Source organism: Pelodiscus sinensis, chromosome 17 (genome assembly GCF_052426305.1).
Source record: "Pelodiscus sinensis isolate ZL-2025 chromosome 17, ASM5242630v1, whole genome shotgun sequence".
In the NCBI taxonomy this organism is placed as follows: domain Eukaryota; kingdom Metazoa; phylum Chordata; order Testudines; family Trionychidae; genus Pelodiscus; species Pelodiscus sinensis.
Genome location: NC_143068.1, coordinates 26,315,802 through 26,335,581, shown reverse-complemented (window position 1 = coordinate 26,335,581; position 19,780 = coordinate 26,315,802). Strand labels below are relative to the sequence as shown.

At 50.6% G+C, this 19,780-nt stretch overlaps 2 protein-coding genes across 6 annotated transcripts in view; one reads left to right on the top strand and one right to left on the bottom strand.

The window, feature by feature from the left end:
• The window catches only part of RBPJL (recombination signal binding protein for immunoglobulin kappa J region like), a 46,036-nt gene extending 44,780 nt beyond the window's left edge, over positions 1–1,256 (bottom strand). For 2 of the 4 annotated variants that reach the window (XM_075901288.2, XM_075901290.2), the window contains exon 1: positions 921–1,255. In XM_075901288.2, coding sequence (XP_075757403.2) covers positions 921–942 — 22 coding nt within the window. In that variant the 5' untranslated portion in view covers positions 943–1,255. Of the gene's footprint in view, positions 1–920 lie in introns of all 4 variants that reach the window. The other 2 variants (XM_075901291.2, XM_075901289.2) reach the window with 2 other exon arrangements.
• Positions 1–19,780, top strand: part of MATN4 (matrilin 4) — a 35,056-nt gene that overhangs the window by 12,509 nt on the left and 2,767 nt on the right. For both annotated transcript variants that reach the window (XM_006121905.4, XM_075901286.2), the window contains 9 exons: positions 6,317–6,434; positions 9,533–10,102; positions 13,159–13,281; positions 14,330–14,452; positions 15,321–15,443; positions 16,008–16,130; positions 17,236–17,649; positions 18,161–18,313; positions 19,577–19,681. In XM_006121905.4, the coding sequence (XP_006121967.3) occupies positions 6,359–6,434; positions 9,533–10,102; positions 13,159–13,281; positions 14,330–14,452; positions 15,321–15,443; positions 16,008–16,130; positions 17,236–17,649; positions 18,161–18,313; positions 19,577–19,681 (1,810 nt within the window). In that variant the 5' untranslated portion in view covers positions 6,317–6,358. The remainder of the gene's footprint in view (positions 1–6,316; positions 6,435–9,532; positions 10,103–13,158; positions 13,282–14,329; positions 14,453–15,320; positions 15,444–16,007; positions 16,131–17,235; positions 17,650–18,160; positions 18,314–19,576; positions 19,682–19,780) is intronic.

Here is a 19,780-nt window from a genome sequence, read left to right as displayed (position 1 = left end):
AGAACTTGCCTGGCCAACCTGTTTCCATCAGAACTCTGGCAGAATCAGACAGTCTTTGTGGCACACTTCACATTTTCCAAACGGGGACATTCTCACAAAACAACGGGTAGTTGGAATTTTTCCAGGCAACTCTAATTATGACTCTTGTCCCCCATTCCCATACCAGGTGATGCTGGAGCAGCTCATGAAACTTCCTGGCTATTGACCTTCCCTGTCCTCCACCAGCTTTCCAAAAAGTCTCTTTCTCAAGTGGACTTTGAGAGTGACTGGTGCCTCACCACAGACCTTGGGACATTGCCCCATCTCCTCTGGCTCTTGATCTCAATGTGGCCATCTTTGCTATTATCATTTTAGCAGGCGGAACACGCCGTTCTGAGTCGGAGTCTTGTTTGCTCCTGGAGTGTTGAGCAAAGCAGCAGAAATCCCAGCAATGCAGACAAGCTGTGTGAGTCACAGGAACACTGGGGCATGTCCAAGTGACTCCCAGGGTCTAATCCAGAATCCATTTCTCTTCCTAAAACACGAGGGACAGAGATTTTTCTGTCTGTGAAAGTGCTTCAGTCCCCCCTCCCACTTCCATCTCCTCTCTCATCCACTCATAGGGTCCAACAAGTAAAACCCTCCCATCCTATGATAGCAATTGATCTGCATTCTCTGTGCATTCAGGTCCTTAACCGGTGATTACGGGTCAGATGTGGAATATGCCAAACATTTCTGTTAACCTATTGCCAGGAGAAAAATTGCAAAGGAGGCCGCGCTGAAATCTGAAGCTGCTGTTTTCCCTGAAAGTCAGGATTTGGCAGATAATCCAGACAGACAGGCAGTCTGAGCAGAGAGTACTATAAGAGAGTTGGCACTTTGCTTGGACGTGCCAGTGTGCATGGAAGCAGTGGCACGCAGAGGGTGCTGGGCTGACATACCTGCTTGCCCTGGGGGATCCATTGTGAGGTGGGACGCCTCCTCGTCTGCAATCGCTTGGTGAGCTGAGAGGAATCTGAAGCCACCATCTACTCTTCTGCTGTGTACTTTCCCCGTGCTGCCCTTTTGCTCACGTATCAACCACCAGATGAGGCATCTTTCTGTCCAATGCAAAGCAACTGATTATTTATGTCCTTGCGCCACTCTGAAAGTCAGAGAAGTTTGATCTTGGCACCCGTCTTGTTTTGGAAACCTTTTTGTTTCCTGAGCTGGAGCCAAAGCCCCTGCTGGAACAGCTCCCAGCAGCCTTTACCTTGAGCAATTACACCCTGACTGTATCTCTTACACTTTATGGCTGAACCATTATCTCCCAGGGCTCCTGATTATTTCCCAATTTTTCAGCCAGCCCTGCCCAGTATTTGCTTTTCCTTTCAGCACCTGTTTCCCAGCTGTGTGCTTCCCACACGTCTCCTGCCTCTGCCAGACAAACAACAGCGGTGGCCAAGGGAGACAGGGCAAAGCAGAGAAGGCAGAGAGAGTCAAACAGGCAGAGCCCAGTGGGCAAATCCCACCTCACTCCTGGGAGGGAGGAGTGGAGAAATGGGGGGTCACCCTGTGGGCTGTCATGGGTGCATGGCATGGCATTAACCACAGCTGGCACAGATGCACTGCCTCTGAGCTGCCTCTGCTATGCTAATCACAGCATCAGGCATTACAGTGTGCTTCAGGGCCGGTATGCAGTATTGCCTACTGTCCTGAGTGGGGTGCAGCATGCAGTCTTATTCTACAGACCTTCCTCAGGCTGACAGTAACCCCTTCCAGCCCAGTGGAATTCTCTCTCTTCTGTCTCTGCTGGCTTTGAAGTTACCTGGATATTGACAAACCTGGGCTCCATGCCAGCCTGCCACTGGAGTAAGGGTTGGACTCTAGAAATGTGATGTGTGGCTTACCTGCCTAGAAATATGTGTGGTTAGCAACTGCTTTTCCCCAGACTAGTATCTCTGAAAAAAAAATCTGTTAAAAAAGGATGAAACAAAACAGATTTCTATGGGCTGCAAGTGTTTCCTGCAGACGATTTCACTTGCGGATGTTTAGCTGTGTCTCAACAGATGCTCCTAAACTGGGTCAGCTTATGTCAAAGAAGGCAGTGGCAAAGAAGAGGATCTAGTGTGATATGAGGGGAGGTTTAGATTGGACATTAGGAAAAAATTCCTAACTGTCAGGGTGGTCAAATATTGGAATAAATTGCCAAGGGAGGTGGTGGAATCTCCCCCTCTGGAGATATTTAAGAACAGGTTAGATAGACATCTGTCAGGGATGGTGTAGACGGAGCTTGGTCCTGCCTTGAGGGCGGGGGGCTGGACTCGATGACCTCTTGAGGTCCCTTCCAGTTCTATTATTCTATGATTCTGTGATACTTTAATATCTTCATACTGCTCATTTCAGCAATACGCATGCTAAGCTGCAAGCAAATGTACATTGTTCAGGAAGAATTCATGGTGTCATAAACTTTAAAGGGTAGGAGGGATCTTTATGATCTTTATGATCTTCTAGCATGACTTCTTGCATAACACAAGCCAGAGAACCTCACCCAGTAATTCTGGTATCAATCCAATAACTTCTGGTTGATCTATTATAGCATCTCTTTTGGAAAGGTATCTTATCTTGATTTAGAGACTTCAAGGGATGGAGAATCCACAACATCTCTAGAGACATTGTTCCAGGGCTTAATCATATTAAAAATGTGTGCATTGTTTCTAGTCTGAATTTGCTGAGTTTCAGCTGCTAATCACAGGATCTCATTGAGTCCTTTGTGATAGACTAAAGGACTTACTACTGAACTCCCTTCCCCGTATAGGTGATTACAGACTATGGCCAAGTCAACTCAACTATTTCTTGGTTAGAACTAAATCGTTTGAGCATCTTAGCTCTCTCGCTGCAAGATATCTTTTCCAGATCTCCAATAATGCTTGAAGCTCTTTTCTGACTTTCAGTCCTTTCCAGTTTTTCAACATCCTTTTTCAAGTGTGAACACGAGAATTGGAGACAGTGTTAAGAATACAGTTTTAAACCTATTAACTGGGCCTGCTTCCGAACAAGAGATTGAGTCAATGGTTGTATATTGGTGGTTAAAAGAACATTCAAGAGATTAGTTATGTCTATGACCTTAGAGCACTAAATAAATATTTACTGATGATTAGATTTTAAATGACTTTCTAAAAAAGCATTTTTTCAGCATCTTGACTCTGTAAGTGGTGTTGCTGCTCTCTCAGGGAGGTAGTTTATTACTGATATTTTCCAAGATGGGGCCGTAAATCTAAATTGCTCCACAACAACTTAAGGAGATTGATTTCCAATGTGTGGGTGAATAGGAGATGCCCTTCAGAATGAAATCAAATGGACTATCTGTTCTGATACTCTGTCTCCCACAAAGGTTAGAGAGGCAAATGATTCAGAGTAAGGTAAAAAAGCAGTAAAAAGGTGTTCTCCTGAAAAAAGAATTGTGCAGTAACATACGCAGGAAGAATCTTCCGAGCTGCAGGAAGTTTGCTGTTGATTTCTGTCCTGGATATGTGGACTGGCATAGGAACCATGGGGGTTCTAAAGGGAAAGATAGCTCAGTTCTACTCTTCACTGGCTGACTCTCAGAGTATTTGCATGGCTGGTTATTGCAGCCGCACAGATGATCCAGGTAAATATCTGCTGAGATTAGAGATACAAATGCACATGGTTTTCATGCTTGAAAGCATGGGCATCCAGTAGCCTAGAAGGGGGAAACAACCAGGCAAGGCCATGCCCACACTCCGCTCCCAGAGCACCTTCTGTCTGTGTATTGAGGGAGGAGTATTGCTGCCCCTGAATGCTCTGGGGCCAGAGAGGCTGGAGCCACGTGCCTTCCTGGCTCCCCGGTGCTCTGGGGCCCAGGGAGGCTGGGGCGCACATGCTCACCGCCTACCCTCCCTGTGTGGTGGGGGGGACTGCATCTTGCCCTGCCTCCTCCGCTCCCTGTGGTAGAGAAGCATGGCCTCAGCAGAAGGGGTGGGGCTCTAGGCGGGGCTAGGGGCCTGCCCCTCCCAACCCTACCTTTACCAGTCGCCCATGCTTGAAAGCAGGGTTGCATTCCTGAGAATCTGGGCCCTAAATATTTTTGTAGTGTTTTTGTTGTCTTGGTAATTAGATGAAATGAGCAGAGTCTCACCCTTACTGTAATTAAGTTCTCCTTTAATCATTAGGCAGGGAGAACATCCCCCAGATAATGGATTTATCACCTGACTTACATGTTAACTCAGACCAACAGCACTTTTGGCATGGTCCATGTCTGGAAACCTGCCACTTCTTAAGTTCCCTGGTGTGTCGTAGATTCCAGACGGCACCAGTCCTGGAGTATGATCCTCTAGTCCCAGGGCTGTGTCTCCCAGCAAAGCCAGTAATGTATCTACCTCGGCTGGCCATGAACGACAGGCCTAAATGGCCTTCAGAACTTATTCTAACCAACCTTCCTTTCTCTAAAGCAATCCCAAAAAAGGGATTGATCCTAAATCTGAGAAAAAGCCAGAGAGGCCCTAGTTCAGTTTCCAGGGCTGAGGTAACTTACACAATTTGTTCGTATTCCAAAGAGATGGTGTCTTAAGACTTCTATTTTATCTCCTTAAAGTGATATTTCCTGAGCGTTGCCTGGTATTTCCTTTGCATGGCTCCGATGCGGATAACATGCAAACAGACCGCGACAGACCGGGCTCTGTCCATCCAGATCTCGCTGTTTGCCGCCTTTGCTGTGATACCTTTCTGTCTAATAAGCCATCTTGTTAGTCTTTAAAGTGCTACATAGTCCTGTATTTTGTTTCTGTCTCCCATTGCTTTGCTCTTGCTGCATTCCTTGCTTTGCGCTGTGCTGCAATTTGCATTTTAATGGCCATTTGCAGCCCTCCTGGGGACCTGTGGGGGATATGAGCTGCTCTCCCAAATTGGCCTGCCTGTTTGGGAATGTGGGGTCTCCCTGCCTCCTCTTGGATGGAATGTGCTGCCCGCAGAGAGCTCAGCACAGAGAGCTCCTTTGTGCATTGAAAGATTCAGGGCTAGAGCAGAGTTTGAGTTTCACTGTGCACATCCAGAAAGGGGAGAGTCAGGTTATTCTGAGGGTATCTAGCTATTTGCTCCCTATTAAGCTTTTCCCCAGCATAGAGAGCCCTATTGTTTGGCCATTAGGATTATTCATTTATTTTACTCATACAGCACCATGATTACATTAATACAAGCAAAGAAGTAAATAAAGATCCCCAAAGGAGATGGGCACATGCAGTGTAGAACTCACATACTCAGGGAGGAGAAAAATGGGGGTGGGCATTACATCCTGAGGTTTTGAAAAAGCAAACCAAATATCTTTCCCCCCTAAGAGCCCGAACACCCAGTTTTCTGCATCAGACAAATAAAATCAATATCGGAGCACAGAGGGTGCAGTAGAAAGGCAAACAAGGAATTATCTCAGGAAGAAACAGCAGAAAAACCCTAGAGATTCAATGAGGTAGCATCTGCTTGCTGGATTCTGTGGGGAAGGGTGATAGGCATAAACGGATGGTGGCCCTTGCTCTTCAAGGCAGGGAGCAATTTTCTCTATGTATGTACAGCACCTAGTGCATGGGGCAGGGCTGGCATTTCATTCATGAGTGCTTCATACACAACCAGTGTCCCTCCGTCCAGTCTGATGCTCTTCTCTGAGAAGAGAAGGTGACTAGATAAGGACTGTCTCACTTTCCCTGATACAGGTCTCCTCCTCCCTTGTTGGCTCGAGAGGGCTGTGGTGCAGCCAGTTGAGCGAGTGTTCGGCAATAAATCTGGTCTGCCCGGTTTATGCCATAAGGCTTGCCTGACTGTCAGCTCGGCACACGCTTTGCAAATCCAACGGAGCTTGTTCTGTTGGTGCATCAGCCCCAACACCTAATGGAATTTAACTGCAGTGATGTTGCTAAACCACAGATGGGAAAACTCACCCATGTGTGAAGAGGAATTTAGGTGTCGGTTTAAAACTACTGCCGGTGCTCTAGGTTGAGGCTTTGAAAGCTGACTAAGGGATTTGGGTACCAGTTCCCATTAACATGCATTGGAACTGTGTGCCTGAATTACCTACTCTTTGGAAAGCTTATCTTTAACTTTTGTTGTTGGTTTTTGGCTGCCGCTCTTCTCCACCCTGTCACTGGCTTAAATTCCTACCTTCTCCCATATTTAACATCCAGATAAGCCTTTTGAAATGCTGCTGCATCCATCTTCCTGGTTGATACTTTGATCATTCACCATGGGCTAGGATAGTGACTGTTGTTGGCTTTTAAGATCCCAATGTATGTTTGTATTTGCATATGACATCCCAGAGTAGCATTGTGATTTCTCTGTCCTCTTCTTGCAGTGACCCTTCTAACCTCCAGTGGCTGTGTGGACTTGGAGCTGAATGATGAAGCTGCTACTTACTGTCCCTTTTCTCCTGCTGCTCTTAACCACCTTAGAAGCCAGACCAAAGCCTGCAGGTGAGCAGCTGGCCAAAGCTATGCAAATCATAAGCAAGGAGCCAAAGCCCTGGCTGGCTCAGACACATGTGTGTGTAAGTCAGAATAACAGAGACCCTATACAGTGAGCAAGAGTCCCGTAAATCATTAGCTCTTGCTTCCAAACTCATCAGCGCAGCAGAATCAGACTTTGTAAATGACCTGAGCAACAGGTAAAGAACCAGAAAAACTCTTTGCCTCCCCTATCATGGACACCACATTTCCTAATAGAGTAATAGTAATTAAGGAGCTTCAGGGGGTAGCCAAGTTAGTCTGTACAGGTAAACTGAAAAAGCAACAAATAGTCTGGTAGCGCTTTAAAGACTAACAAAACAGGTCGATGGTATCACAAGCTTTCGTGGGCACAGCCCACTTCTTCAGATGACCGGAGTGTTGGATGTACTTTGGTCCTAGACCAACACTCTGGTCATCTGAAGAAGTGAGCTGTGCCCACGAAAGCTTGTGATACCATCGACCTGTTTTGTTAGTCTTTAAAGCGCTACCAGACTATTTGATGTTCCCGATCCCATCGACAGGTTTTGTTAGTCTTTAAAGCGCTACCAGACTATTTGATGTTTTTTCAGTAATTAAGGAGACAAGCAAACTCCAAGAGCAAGACAGAGATGAGGGCTGACCTCCCAGTCCCACTGCAGCATTTGCCTGAGGTGAGAAAAGTCCATCCCAAGTTTTATGCCTGCAAAACAGGAGCTTGATAAAAATCCAGGCAATGTTGACGTTAAAGGGAATAAAAGCATTACCCTCATTGACACTATTGCAGTTTAATGCTTGCACTAGAAAGAACAACAAAGTGCTCCTACTTGTGCAGGCTTTTATTGTATGCAAACTGTAGGCTCCAAAGAACAACACCATCTCACCCCCAGACAAACTGCTCGGGGCGGCTGCCTCATTCGTTGTCAGGGCCCAAGCAGACAAGCACTGGAACATGCTTTTCTATATTGGGACCCCATGAGCCGGTGCAGAAACGTCAGCACCTCTCCCTAAAATGACCGCTCACAGCAAGGAGCCAGGAAAGTCTGGACCGGTTCGATTGCCCCCCAAAGTAGTTTAAATGCTTTGGCAGAAGTAGATAGACAAACAGACAGGCGGATGGGGAGTCTGCAGCAAATCATAGTCTCCTTGGAACAGAATGGGGTGAATAATAGATAGACTGACAGCTGGGACAGTAAACAAAGGGTTAACTTCTAGTTGAAGTCAGGGGAGCTGACAGCTGTGCTGGGCCTCTGGGCAAGGTGAGGTGGTGAGGAGGCGGCTCTGGGCTCTGGGAAGGGGTGGGGCTTGGGGCAGAAAGGACGGGCAGCCGAGCCGTCCCTCATTGTCGCTCACACCGTGTTGTGCTGCCCCCGCCCCTCCGCAGCCCTTAGAACTGGCCAGAGTGTGCCACACGGCACTCTGGGGGCCATTCAAAGGGCCTGGGGCTCCGGGCGCAGCAGCGACAACCCGAGTCCCAGGCGTTTTGGAACCGCTGCCCCTCCCCACCCTCCGTCTCCCGGCAGCGGCCTGTTTGAAATTGACAGGGAGGAAGAGCTCTTGCTCGAAGGCTTACTGATGAGATCGAGGAAGGGCCCAATCCTGACTCCTGAGCCCTGCGGTGGCCCCTGCGTGCAGGTGGTTAAATAGTCAGCTCAGGAATCCCCAGTGGTGGGGGAATCCCTTGGATAGCATAAAGCCAGGGCAGACTGTGACACTCCCCTGAGGGACGGAAGGGGTGTGCCTGGTGCTCCGTAGCCAGCTAGGCGTAGCTTTGAGCAGCCCAGGTGAGCATAAAGCGTGTGAACAGCAGACTGGGGATTGGAGGAGCTGAGGTGGAATTCAGCTGCCAGGACCAAGAGAGCCACTTCCACGTAGTCGGAATCACCCTTCCCAAAGCTGCTGAGCAGCTCTGCCTCCCGAAGCTCCCGGGCACGGCTCCAGCATTGCCCGTGAGATTTGTCAGGCGTGTTGTTAGAGCTGATTTGCTGAGGAGCATTAACAGGGCTCGAGTCAGCCAAACATCCAGAGAGGCCGCTAATCCTCACTACACGGCTCTTCTGGCAACAGGCCCAGGGGACTCCGCTTGTGGGAGTTGAAACTGGGGCAAGGGTTAGCTCTGCAGGGACCCTAGTGGCTGCAGATTGGTCTCCTTCCTTCCACTTGTCTCTGGAACAGGCAGTGCTTGGGTTTTAGGAGAGGCCGGGGGAGTATGCGTGAGCCCCATTGGTGCCTCGTCGGTCCATCTGGGCAGTCCAAGCCTGCGTCCCTGTGTTGGCTCTGCCGGGATGCTCTCATTTACAATCCTTCACAAGCCCAAATCTCAGCCCCCAAGCTGTTGGTGGCAGGTGCCGGGAGGAAAGTTTGAGGCATCAGAAACTTCCCGGCGAGCTCAGCCAGGAAAGCTTTGAGCTCCCCTTGGAAATGAGGGTCTGTCCCAGAGGGTAAAACACTGGGCGGAGGGATTTCAGGCGTCTCCACCAAACATGACTCCATGTGTGACCTCCACTCACCCGCCATGCCGCCATGAGCGTGTAGTTAGCACCTGAATGGCTGTCCTGTTCACAATGCAGCAAGAGCGCAGCTGCTGGGAATCCCTTGTTCTGTGAGGTCATTTGGGGTCCCCCTTGACCTTGGGCACTTGAGGACTCTGTGACATCCCTAGGATCGGGGGGGACTCAGGGAGCCCAGGGCAAGTTTTAACCTTCCCATGGCGACGGGCAGTGCCCTCTTTTTTCACCCAGTCTGGCACATCCATCTCCTCCATCCCCTGCTGACATCCTGTCTCCCCCCTCCGTGGTAATGGTGTGGAGCTCAGAGGAGTTCCAGACTCAGTGTGTATTTTGATCCCATTCTTCCGTGACTCCTGCTATCTCCATGAAACTGTTACCTCCAAGATACGAGGGGCAGCACCAAGCCTGATCTCTTATCCCCACCCCTCATCACACCTGCAGGGGCTCTTGCTATGCGGCCGGGTACGAATGGTGCAGCTGTAAAGTTGCTTGGAGAAGGAATAAACCCTGCGCCCTCCACCTCCCCAGCCATAGAAAGGCAAGGAGATCCAACCAGCTCTTTGCTTTCTCCTCCTCCAGCGGTAAAATGTAAGACTGGCCCCCTGGACATGGTGTTTGTGATCGACAGCTCACGCAGCGTGCGCCCCTTCGAGTTCGAGACCATGCGGAGGTTCATGATCGACATCATCCACAACCTGGAGGTGGGGCCCAACGCCACGCGGGTGGGGGTGATCCAGTACTCCAGCCAGGTGCAGAACGTTTTCTCCCTCAAGACCTTCTTCAAGCGGGCTGACATGGAAAAAGCCATCAACAGCATTGTGCCCCTGGCCCAGGGCACCATGACGGGGCTCGCCATCCAGTATGCCATGAACGTGGCCTTCACCGTCCAGGAGGGAGCACGCCCGCTGCACAAGAAGATCCCCCGGGTGGCTGTCATCGTGACGGATGGGCGGCCCCAGGACCGCGTGACAGAGGTGGCAGCCCAGGCCCGGGGTGCTGGCATTGAGATCTATGCCGTGGGCGTCCAGCGGGCAGACATGAACTCCTTGCGGGCCATGGCCTCCCACCCGCTGGAGGAGCATGTCTTCCTGGTGGAGTCTTTCGACCTTATCCAGCAGTTCGGCAAACAGTTCCAAGACAAGCTGTGTGGTGAGTGAAGGGGGAGAACCTTAGCCCCGGCCTGTTGTGGGACCAGATGGGATTTACTACCCACGTGTGGAGGGGCAGAATGAAACGTGAGCTGGCAAGGCGCTGGGTGGGAGTGGGGAGCAGCAGCTGCTCCTGCCTTTTGCCTCTGGAGTCTTGCTGAGATCATGGGTGCAGTGAGCATGGGGTGTCTCCCACACGTTGCAAAACCACAGTGCCGTTCAGAGCAACTGCTCCCCTGGGCTCAGGAGAAACCCACTTCTGAGGGGCAGAGAAACCCACAAGGTAGGGTTAAAGAACTGAGTGCTGGTGCCCAGGACTGGGATAGCTGGGGGCGCTGCAGTGTCAGGACTAGGGTGCATTGGTCATGCAGTTGCGGGGAACAGTTTAGGAAGAGCAGGCACTGACACAGGGTCAGGACCAGTGTTCCCTCTAATCTTTTCCATCCACGTGCAGGACACACATTTTATGTGCACCACCAGTAGAAATCAGTGGGTGCTCTGCTAATCAGCTGGGCGGAATTTGAATGTCTCCTGAAGGGCCACACAAGCGCCAGCTCACAGGGAACGCTGCTCAGAGCTAAGGTGCATTGGCCGACCTGTGGGTAGGAGGTTGTAGAGCATCTGTCTGCAGGATACCTGTTTGTAAAAAGTGAAGACCTGTATCTTTCAGGAGTGAATATGTGCACCCATGTCAACCCTCCCAGGCTCTCCCCACACCCTCAGAGAACAAAACCAGCCCATTGCTAAGTCAACTTCTGCTGTGTAAGAAACTGAGCTGTGGGGGAAGCAACATTTCCCCAGGGTAGCACAGAAGGGGGAATGTTGCAGTGCTGGGCTGTGTCTAGACTGCATCCCTTTTCCGTAAAAGGGATGCAAATTAGACATATCGCAATTGCAAATGAAGTGGGGATAAGGGATCTTTCAGAAAAGGCTTTATTTTCCGAAAGATCCACGTCTAGACTGACGCTTTTTTCCGGCAAAGCTCCGAGCCGGGAAAAAGTGGCAGCCATTTTTATGCTAACAAAGCGGGGGAGATTTAAATCCCCGCTTCATTTGCAATTGCGATATGTCTAATTTGCATCCCTTTTACGAAAAAGGGATGCAGTCTAGACACAGCCCTGATGTTCTTGAGAAGCTGCTACAGACAACGAGGCGATGACACTCATCCTAGACTCCTAGATAGGGACCTTTACGAGGAGTCCTTTTCTCACCCTTTCCCCTTATTGTACATATTTTTAAAGGAAGGTTCCAAACATTTCATAAGCCAGCACATGCACCCCCTAGATCTGCTCTATGTCAGAGTTCTGAGCTGCATTTGATATTAGGGATGTGAGCTCACAGAAGCATAGAGCTCATTTCCCCCCGCCCCTCCCCCAGTGAAGGGGCGGGTGGGGTCACGGAGCTCAGAAACAGTTATTTGAGAGACCTCAGGCAAGGCTTGGATCGTGCTTGCCTTGTGTCACTCTGGATGGGCAGATTTCCTCGTACGCACGCGCAGGGCAGTAACTGCGCGCTTCCCATTTCTGCATCAGTATTTGACCAAGCCTGGCCGGCATTGCTTCCTCACAATCACCTTGCTGGCTTTGGCCTGAAATGGGGTGGAGGGGGGGAAGGCTTGTTTCCACCACAAGCTGCTTTGCGCTGTGGCAGCTCAATAATGGGAAAGGCTGGTGCCTGCTTGCCCCTTTTGTGTCGACAGACAACACTGAACCTTGGAGACTTTGCCTGGGACCTTGTGTTGCAGCCAGTTGCTGTGAGCTTGGTTGCAATGTCTAAGGGGACTGTGCAGGAAAAGGACACAGTCGGCTTTTCTTTGTGGGAAACCTGAAGCCTCTGTAAGCCAGTGACTGGCCTCCACAGCTTGCTCTCCCGTTCCCTGTGCCTCCCTACCTTGAGAGCTGAATCAAGGGCTCGTCTATGCACAAACATGCACTGATTTGGTTAAACTGGAGCAGAAGACTGACACATTGCAGGTTAGCTTAAGCCTTTATCTGCTCAGCTTCAATTGCTGCAGTTAATGAGACCCAGCTCTTACACATTAGTAAATCTCATAGCATTTGGCAAGGAGGGTGACTTGCCCACAGTCATCTAGCAGGTCAGGTCAATTAGGACTAGAAGCCAGTCTTCTGAGTCACTGGTGCTTTATCTGCTAGGCCACACTGCCTCCCTAAACCAAAGTAAGCCTAGTTTAAGGAAGCACTTCTTCACACAAGGCACAGGCAACCTGTGGAACTCATTGCTGGGGGGTGCTGTGAAGGCCAAAGCTATAACTGGCAGATCTATGTTAATGACAGATAGGTCCGTTGATGGCTATCAGCTAAGATGACCAGAGATTCAGCTCCATGCGCTGGTGTTCCTTGGCATCTGACTGCCAGATGTTGGGGTTAGGTGATGGGATGGATCACTTGATTATTGCCCTGTTTTGTTCATTCCCTTTGAAGACTTGGCTATTTTTGAAAGACAGATACTGGGCTAGATGGACTATTGGTCTGACCCAACATGGCCTTTCTTATGTTCTTAAACTGAAATTAAAGCACCCACCCAGACTTTTCCACTGGTTTACTTATGTCAGTGTAAAGTCACATGATTAGTTCAACTGGTGTAAATCTGCATGTAGACAAGCCTTGAATCTTATTGTGTCTGTGGATTTTCCCAGCTTCAGGGGCTCAGCTGAATTTGGAACATTTCTTAGATCCTTTGTCTCAAGATACAGAGCCCCAAGACCTTGTTTAGGTGAAGAAATCCTAAAACTAGCACTGTGCAGCATCAGTAACTTGGAGAATTCTGGCAAACAGTCGCTAACTTGTGGGGCTGTTAAGGGCCCATTGTGCTGGTAGCAGCTCTCATGTCCCCCAGTGGTGGGTGAGTGGTCTCTGTGTGTCTGTGTGTCAACTTGAGATGCTTTTGAAGATGAAAACACTGAGAATGTGAGTTCTACCCACTGATAGCGGAGACCTGAACACCATCAACAGATACTGGAGGGATGGGGGCAGTATAAGATCTTAGGTAGATCACTTGAGTCAATGAATGCCTGGCAGGATCAACTATGTCTTTCAGGTGTGGATATGTGCACAGAGATGGACCATGGCTGTCAGCACACCTGTGTCAGCATCCCGGGCTCCTTCTATTGTGAATGTAACCCTGGATACAAGCTCAACACAGATGGAAAGACATGTTCCCGTAAGAGCACGTTTTATGTGATCTGTGTTTATATCTTAGATCTCAAAGTGCTTTACGCAGGAGGCCAGTAACATTATTGCTTCTTTATAAATGGGGAAACTGAGGCACAGGGCTAAAGAGACCTGTCTAAGGTCACCCAACAGGGCAGGGGCAAAGCAGGGAATAAAAACCAGGTGTCCTGAGTCCCAGTCCAATGCATTACCCACTAGCCCATTTGATTAACTTGCTGGTGTTGTGCAGGATGTAGGTACAAGTGCTAATGAGCTATTAGTACCTTATGACCATATGGCTAGGTCTGCATTAAGGATCCTTGCTGACAGCAATAGGAATGCCGGCAAACTAGCTTTCGTTCTATTGCCAGGTGATAACTGTGTTACTGAGGTAGGAATGATTCATCTGAAATATAATCACCAACAGCTCTGGCATCTTTTTGTTTGAGATCCAGGCAGAACAAGTTGAATGGGGACATAGGCTCTTGTCCAAAATACATGGGAACTCTATACGTGATCCCTGCACAATGTCACCTGATCAAGGGCAGGGGAGGGGAAAATGTGCATTCAGATAAGCAGAAGACAAACTACCGAGGCCCTGTGCTTTGGAAGTGGGTTGTAAATGCATAATCCCACAATGGTCACCTGGTCCTGTCTTTCTGCCCCGTTGGCGGTGTGTTTGGGAGCGATCCCTAAGACTATACAACAATTTTTCCTCTAATTTTTTCCATCCATGTGCAGAATAAATGTTGTTGTGTGCACCCAGGCATGTGTGGATGAGCATCACCAACAGAAACACATGCTGCCCATTGTGGGAGGCTGTGGGTGCTCTAATCAGCTGAGCAACATTTGAATCTCTCTAGCCCCAGTAGTGACTCCAGCTCTGCCTGTGAGTTTGTGGGAGATGCCTCCCCATCCTTGTTTGAGAAATGTACTGCCTGGGCTGCCTCTTCTTTCCGATGCCAGGAGGGCAGAGGGGGGGAGAGGCTCTCTGGGAGGGTTCTGAGGAGTGAGATAGTGAAGGATTGGGTAAGAAGGTGGTGCCTTTTCCTCTGCAGCCATTGATGCCTGTGCCGACGGGAAGCACGGCTGTGAGCACCAGTGTGTCAGCTCTCGTGGGTCCTACACTTGCCGCTGCCGGATGGGTTATGAGCTCAACCAGGACAAAAAGACCTGTACCAGTACGTAGCCGTCTCCTCCATGCCACCTCCTCTTGTTTTGCATTCTCTGGCCTCATCCCCTCATTGCCCCAGACGTTCCCTCCTTTCCCCGGTGTCCTCTATTCCCCCCACCCTCCTCTCTTTGTGGGCAGCCCAGTCCTCCCTCTCTCCAGCATTTGCCCCCTCTTACTTCTCCCAGACCATGGGCTCTGCTCCCTTTGGCTCCTTCCTGACATCTGTGGCAGCCCCGTATTTCCAGAGCCTTGTAGAACCTCAGGACAAGTGGCAGCAAAGAGCTGATACAAGACCTGTGCTTCCCACCTTGGGGACAAGCCCAGCAGGCCATTTTGCTTTTAGGGTTGCCAGGAATCCAGTGTTGACCTGGACAGTCTAGTATTTTTGCCTCCTGTCAGGTAAAAAAAAAATCAGAAAATACCGGACACTAAAATACCAGGAAGCGAAAATACGAGACACCTGGCAACCCAATGAAACTCAGTAACAGGGCCCAGCCCCCAGTCCCTCCTGGACCCCTCTCCCTCCCCAGCTCCTGGGCCTCTCCTCCCCTCCGTTTATGTAGTTCTGCAGGGAAGCTGTCTTGTGGCACAGAGGAAGAAAACAAAATGGCCACCGGCTTAAAGGAGCCATGCTGGAGTTTTTGGCTTAATAATTGTCATGGGTTTTTTTTTTTTTTTTTTTGCGCAACAACTTTGGTCTCCCCTTTTTTTTCTCTCTCAACAGTATTGGGGTTTTTTGGGGGGGAGGGGGTTGTTCGGTATTTTTAGTTAAACCATCTGGCAACCCTGTTTGCTTCTGAGCTCTTTGCAAGGTTCACGGGCGAGCTCTGGGAAGCTGGTGTCTCTCATTCCAACACGTCTCCTTCTCTTTCCAGTGATTAATTACTGCAACTTTGGCAACCACAGCTGCCAGCACGAGTGCGTGAGCATCCTGAACGGATTCTACTGCCGCTGTCGTGACGGCTTCACTCTGCAGGCCGACGGCAAGGCATGCCGAGGTGAGCGCTGCATCGGCATCTCTGCCGCAGAGGCCGCCCTCACTCCAGCCAGCACAGGCAGGCGGCTCCCCTCAGAATCCCAGCAAGTCTCACCATCGTGGGTCCTGTGGGTCAAGGTGCTCGTTTGCCTGTGAGGCTCCTAAATGCCCTTCCAGCACCTAGCGAGTGCACTGGTTCCCAGGGTGTGCCCTGAGGTCATATCTGAGGGACAGATGTGTTGCTGGTGGCGCTTCTGATTCCTTTCCAGCCCTCAGAGGAATTAATTTCTGCAAATGTGGGCCGCAGCTCTGAGCACCCAAGGATTGTGGGGCACAAACCCCAAGTTCCATTGGGCTGAACGAGAGCTGTCAGTGCAGAGCATGCCACTGAACTGCCCAGGGACCGGCTTCCCGGCAAGTTAGCCAGTGGCCTGCCTCTCCCATTGGTGGGGGTGGGTGTATCAGCAGCTCCACTGAGCACCCATCTGAGAAGAGGTTGTTCTCTGCATGGCACTTTTGTGGTCACCACACAGGTAATGTCATGTCCTGTAACAGGGTGTCTTTGTCCCTTTGGTTTGTGTTTTAGCCACTGACTTTTGCAATGGGATAGATCACGGCTGTGAGTTTAAATGTGTCAGCACTGCTGGCTCTTACCACTGCATTTGCCCAGAGGGACAGCAGCTCCAGGCAGATGGGAAAACATGCAACAGTGAGTATCCATGACATGGTCTGCATGCTGTGCCCTTAATGTATGGACTTGGGTCTGTAGCAACTGGCGTCTAGACTCACTGTGCTCCCCATGAGGTCTGGGCAGCTCAAGATGTGAAATTGAACCTGGATCTAGGTGGGAATTTCAAACCACCCTAAGGTTCAGGAATGCTTGATCTTGGGGTTTTGCTCCAGACTCATCTCTGCTCCTGGCACCTCCAAAGCCCAATCAGCGACAGGAATTCCAGGGGCATTCTCTCATTAGAACATACAGGGAAAATGCTGGATAACAACGCAGCCCTGAGGCTGGCGGGATTGGACACGAAAGGTTAGGAGAGAACTGGGAGATGTGAGGCACAAGGGGGTGAATGTGCTGGAGAAGCTAGCATGGACCCCTGGGAAAAGACAGAGAAGCCTTTGGCTGACAAAGGAGAAGCGATGACTTGTCTCTGAATGGAAGGGTTAAGGCACCATCTGGTCCTCTTTGGTCAGAGGGACAGAAGCAGCAGAGCAAGGTGTGGGCTGGAGATGTGCAATGGATGTGAGAGGGAAGCACAGAGCCCTCAGAGGGAATTATTGGGGGTGGGAGTTTTGGGGGCTTCGACCAGGGTGCCCTAGAACCACCGAGGCCAAGCAGAAGGCCGGAGTGGAATTCTCGGGCTGCTTGCAGTGCTGTTGTAGCCGTGTTGGTCGCAGGATGCTACGGACTCAAGGCGAGCAAGGAATATCTTTTACCGGACCAGCTTGTGTGGGTGAGAGAGACAGGCTTTCGAGCCAGGCAGCGCTTGCCCAGGCCTGGAGAAGAGCTCTGTGAGCTGGAAAGCTTGTCTCTCTCAGAAGCTGGTCCAGCAGAGATAATCACCTCACCCACCTTGCTTCGCAGGGCGGTGACTGTGTAGCCACATCTTTTCCCGTTGCACTTTGCCCTGCTTTCCTGCAGCCCACGCATCTAGCTCAGCAGTGAATGCAGAGGGAAGAATCCGTATTGAGTCCCAGAACTCTGCTCCACCCTACCCCGGTATCTGCCCACTCTCAGGCCTCCCTTGGTACCCTCGGGAGGCAGAGCTGGTGCCCTCTAAAAACTTTCACTTCCTGCTTTGGCGCAGAGTGCAAGAGCGGCCATGTCGACCTGGTGCTGCTGATCGATGGCTCTAAGAGCGTCCGGCCGCAGAACTTCGAGCTGGTGAAGCAGTTTGTGAACCAGATTGTGGATTTCCTGGATGTGTCGCCCCACGGCACGCGGGTGGGGCTGGTCCAGTACTCCAGCCGCGTGCGCACCGAGTTCCCACTCAGCCAGTATAGGACGGCAGCAGACATCAAGAAGGCGGTGCTGAGGGTGGAGTATATGGAGAAGGGCACCATGACCGGCCTGGCCCTCAAGCACATGCTAGAGCACAGCTTCTCTGAGGCCGAAGGGGCCAGGCCCCTCTCCCAGAACATTCCCAGAATTGGGCTGGTCTTCACCGATGGGCGCTCGCAGGATGATATCTCCGAATGGGCCCGGAAAGCAAAGGAGTCAGGTGAGGGTGCAGTGGGGAAGGGTGACGAACCAGAGGTTCAAAACACATTGGGCTATGTGTGGGTGGGACTCAGGGGCACTCTTCATGCACCCAGCATTCCAGGCCAGTTTGCCACAGCTGCCCCTTGCTGGGGGTGTCCCCTGGGTGACTGCAGGGACTGTGGCTTCTCAGCACACTGAGTCTCCTGGTCCCTGGTACATGTAACCTGCTGGCTCTCAACTGGATAACACCCATCTTAGCTTATAGCTGAGGCAGAGAAAATGAAGGACTGGCCACTTTGACCAGGCCTTTGCTTTTAGCCCCAGCTACCTGGCCCATCCACACAGCTGCCACATTCAAAGGATGCTCCCAGAAGCACCCAGGGCCTTATGGTCACGAGCCTTGTGGCAGCACCGGCACAGCTGATCGATGATTCTAGATGGTCCCACCCTGCGTGCATGAGCCATTGAGCCCAGGATGCTGGTGGAGCATGTTCAGCTCGTACAGAACCACCCTTCCCTCCTTTGCGCAGGGATCACCATGTTCGCCGTCGGGGTTGGAAAAGCTGTCGAGGAGGAGCTGAGACAAATCGCCTCTGAGCCGGTGGAGCAGCATTACTCCTACTCTGCGGATTTTAGCACCATGACTCATATCGTCGACAACCTCAAAGTTAACATCTGCCCAGGTAGGTCCTGGCAGAGTCCGTGTGATGGCTTCACCCAGGCTGGGCCTTGGATTGTCACCTTTTTAATGTCTGGCAACAGGACCCTAGAGGCCCCGCCCTTTCTCTGCCTCTTCCTCCATGCTCCGCCCCTTTGCTGCCTCTTCAGTCATCTGAAGAAGTGGGCTGTGCCCACAAAAGCTCACAATGCCATCTACATGTTTTGTTAGTCTATAAAGTGCTGCCAGACTATTTGTTGTTTTTTACATTTTTCCAGTTACAGACGAACTTGGCCACCCCCTGAAGCTTCTTCCCCCAAGTCCTGCCTTTGTTCTGCCTCTTTTTTTTCTCAGATCATCAAAATCAGGGCTTGTCAAACAGCATGTTGAAACCCTGGACAGGTGGCAACTCCAGCTGGGCCAGGGCCCTCAGCCTTGATTTCTTGTGTGATCTTGATTATTATTTAATATTGCAGTAGCCCTTAGACACCCCTCTTCGGTCACCTCTAGGTAAGAAAGAGAAACAGCTCAGTCTGTTCAGCAGAGACCTTTCCATAGCCAAGCAACCAAATATATGAGTGATTGAGTTAGGGAGGCTGCATCAAAGTCCCTGTCCCATATGGTGTCTCTCCTGATTGCAAAGCACCTGCAGGCAGGAATGCAGAGGCAGAACGCTGGCATCTGTGACATTCAGGATCCGAGTCTTTCCTAGTTAGCAACAATGCAACGTGCCCTGCTAGTGTTGGCTACAGATACTCTGTCTGGAAGTTTGCTTGGCAAATATGGGGAATTTGAAAAAGGGAGCGTGTTGTCCGGGCTGTTTGACGTTATGAGTTCCCTGTGATAGGCCTGTTGGGATTTTATTAGATAAGCAGAGATACAGTGCTGGGCGAATTATCCGGGACTTAGAAATGCTTGCATTCGAATCATAGAATCATAAGGCTGGAAGAGACCTCAGGAGAGAGAGACTGATAAAATCACAGGGCAGAAGGGCAGTGACGGGTTCTGCTGGGCTTTTTCCAAGAAGAGTTAATGGTGATGTTAAACCCAAAGGATCTATTCCCTCATCACAGCACAGGCTTTGCCCTTGTTAACAGGCTCTGGTCTCATCGCTGAGCTGAGCGCCTGCGTATCTTTGGGCACATCACTTCCAAATGCCCCATCTATAAATGCGGAGAGTAGCCACCTGCCTCCCACAAGGGCTGTGGGTAAGGCTGATCAAGCCCTTTCATAGGGTTCCACAGAAGGACGGCGGGTCTCAGATGCTGTTTAAACTCTTGTTTTCCAGAGGAGGGCAAAGGGGAGATGGAGATCCGGAGCCCGTGTGAATGTGAGGCCCTTGTGCAGTTCCAGTCAAATACTGTGGCCATCCTGGAAGACCTGACAGAGAAACATATCCTTTTGGGTCACCAGCTGGACTGAGCAGCAGGGAGTGCAGGACCCAAATAGAGCTGGGTTTGTTCCAGCTGCTGCAAGGAAAGTGTCTGCCTTG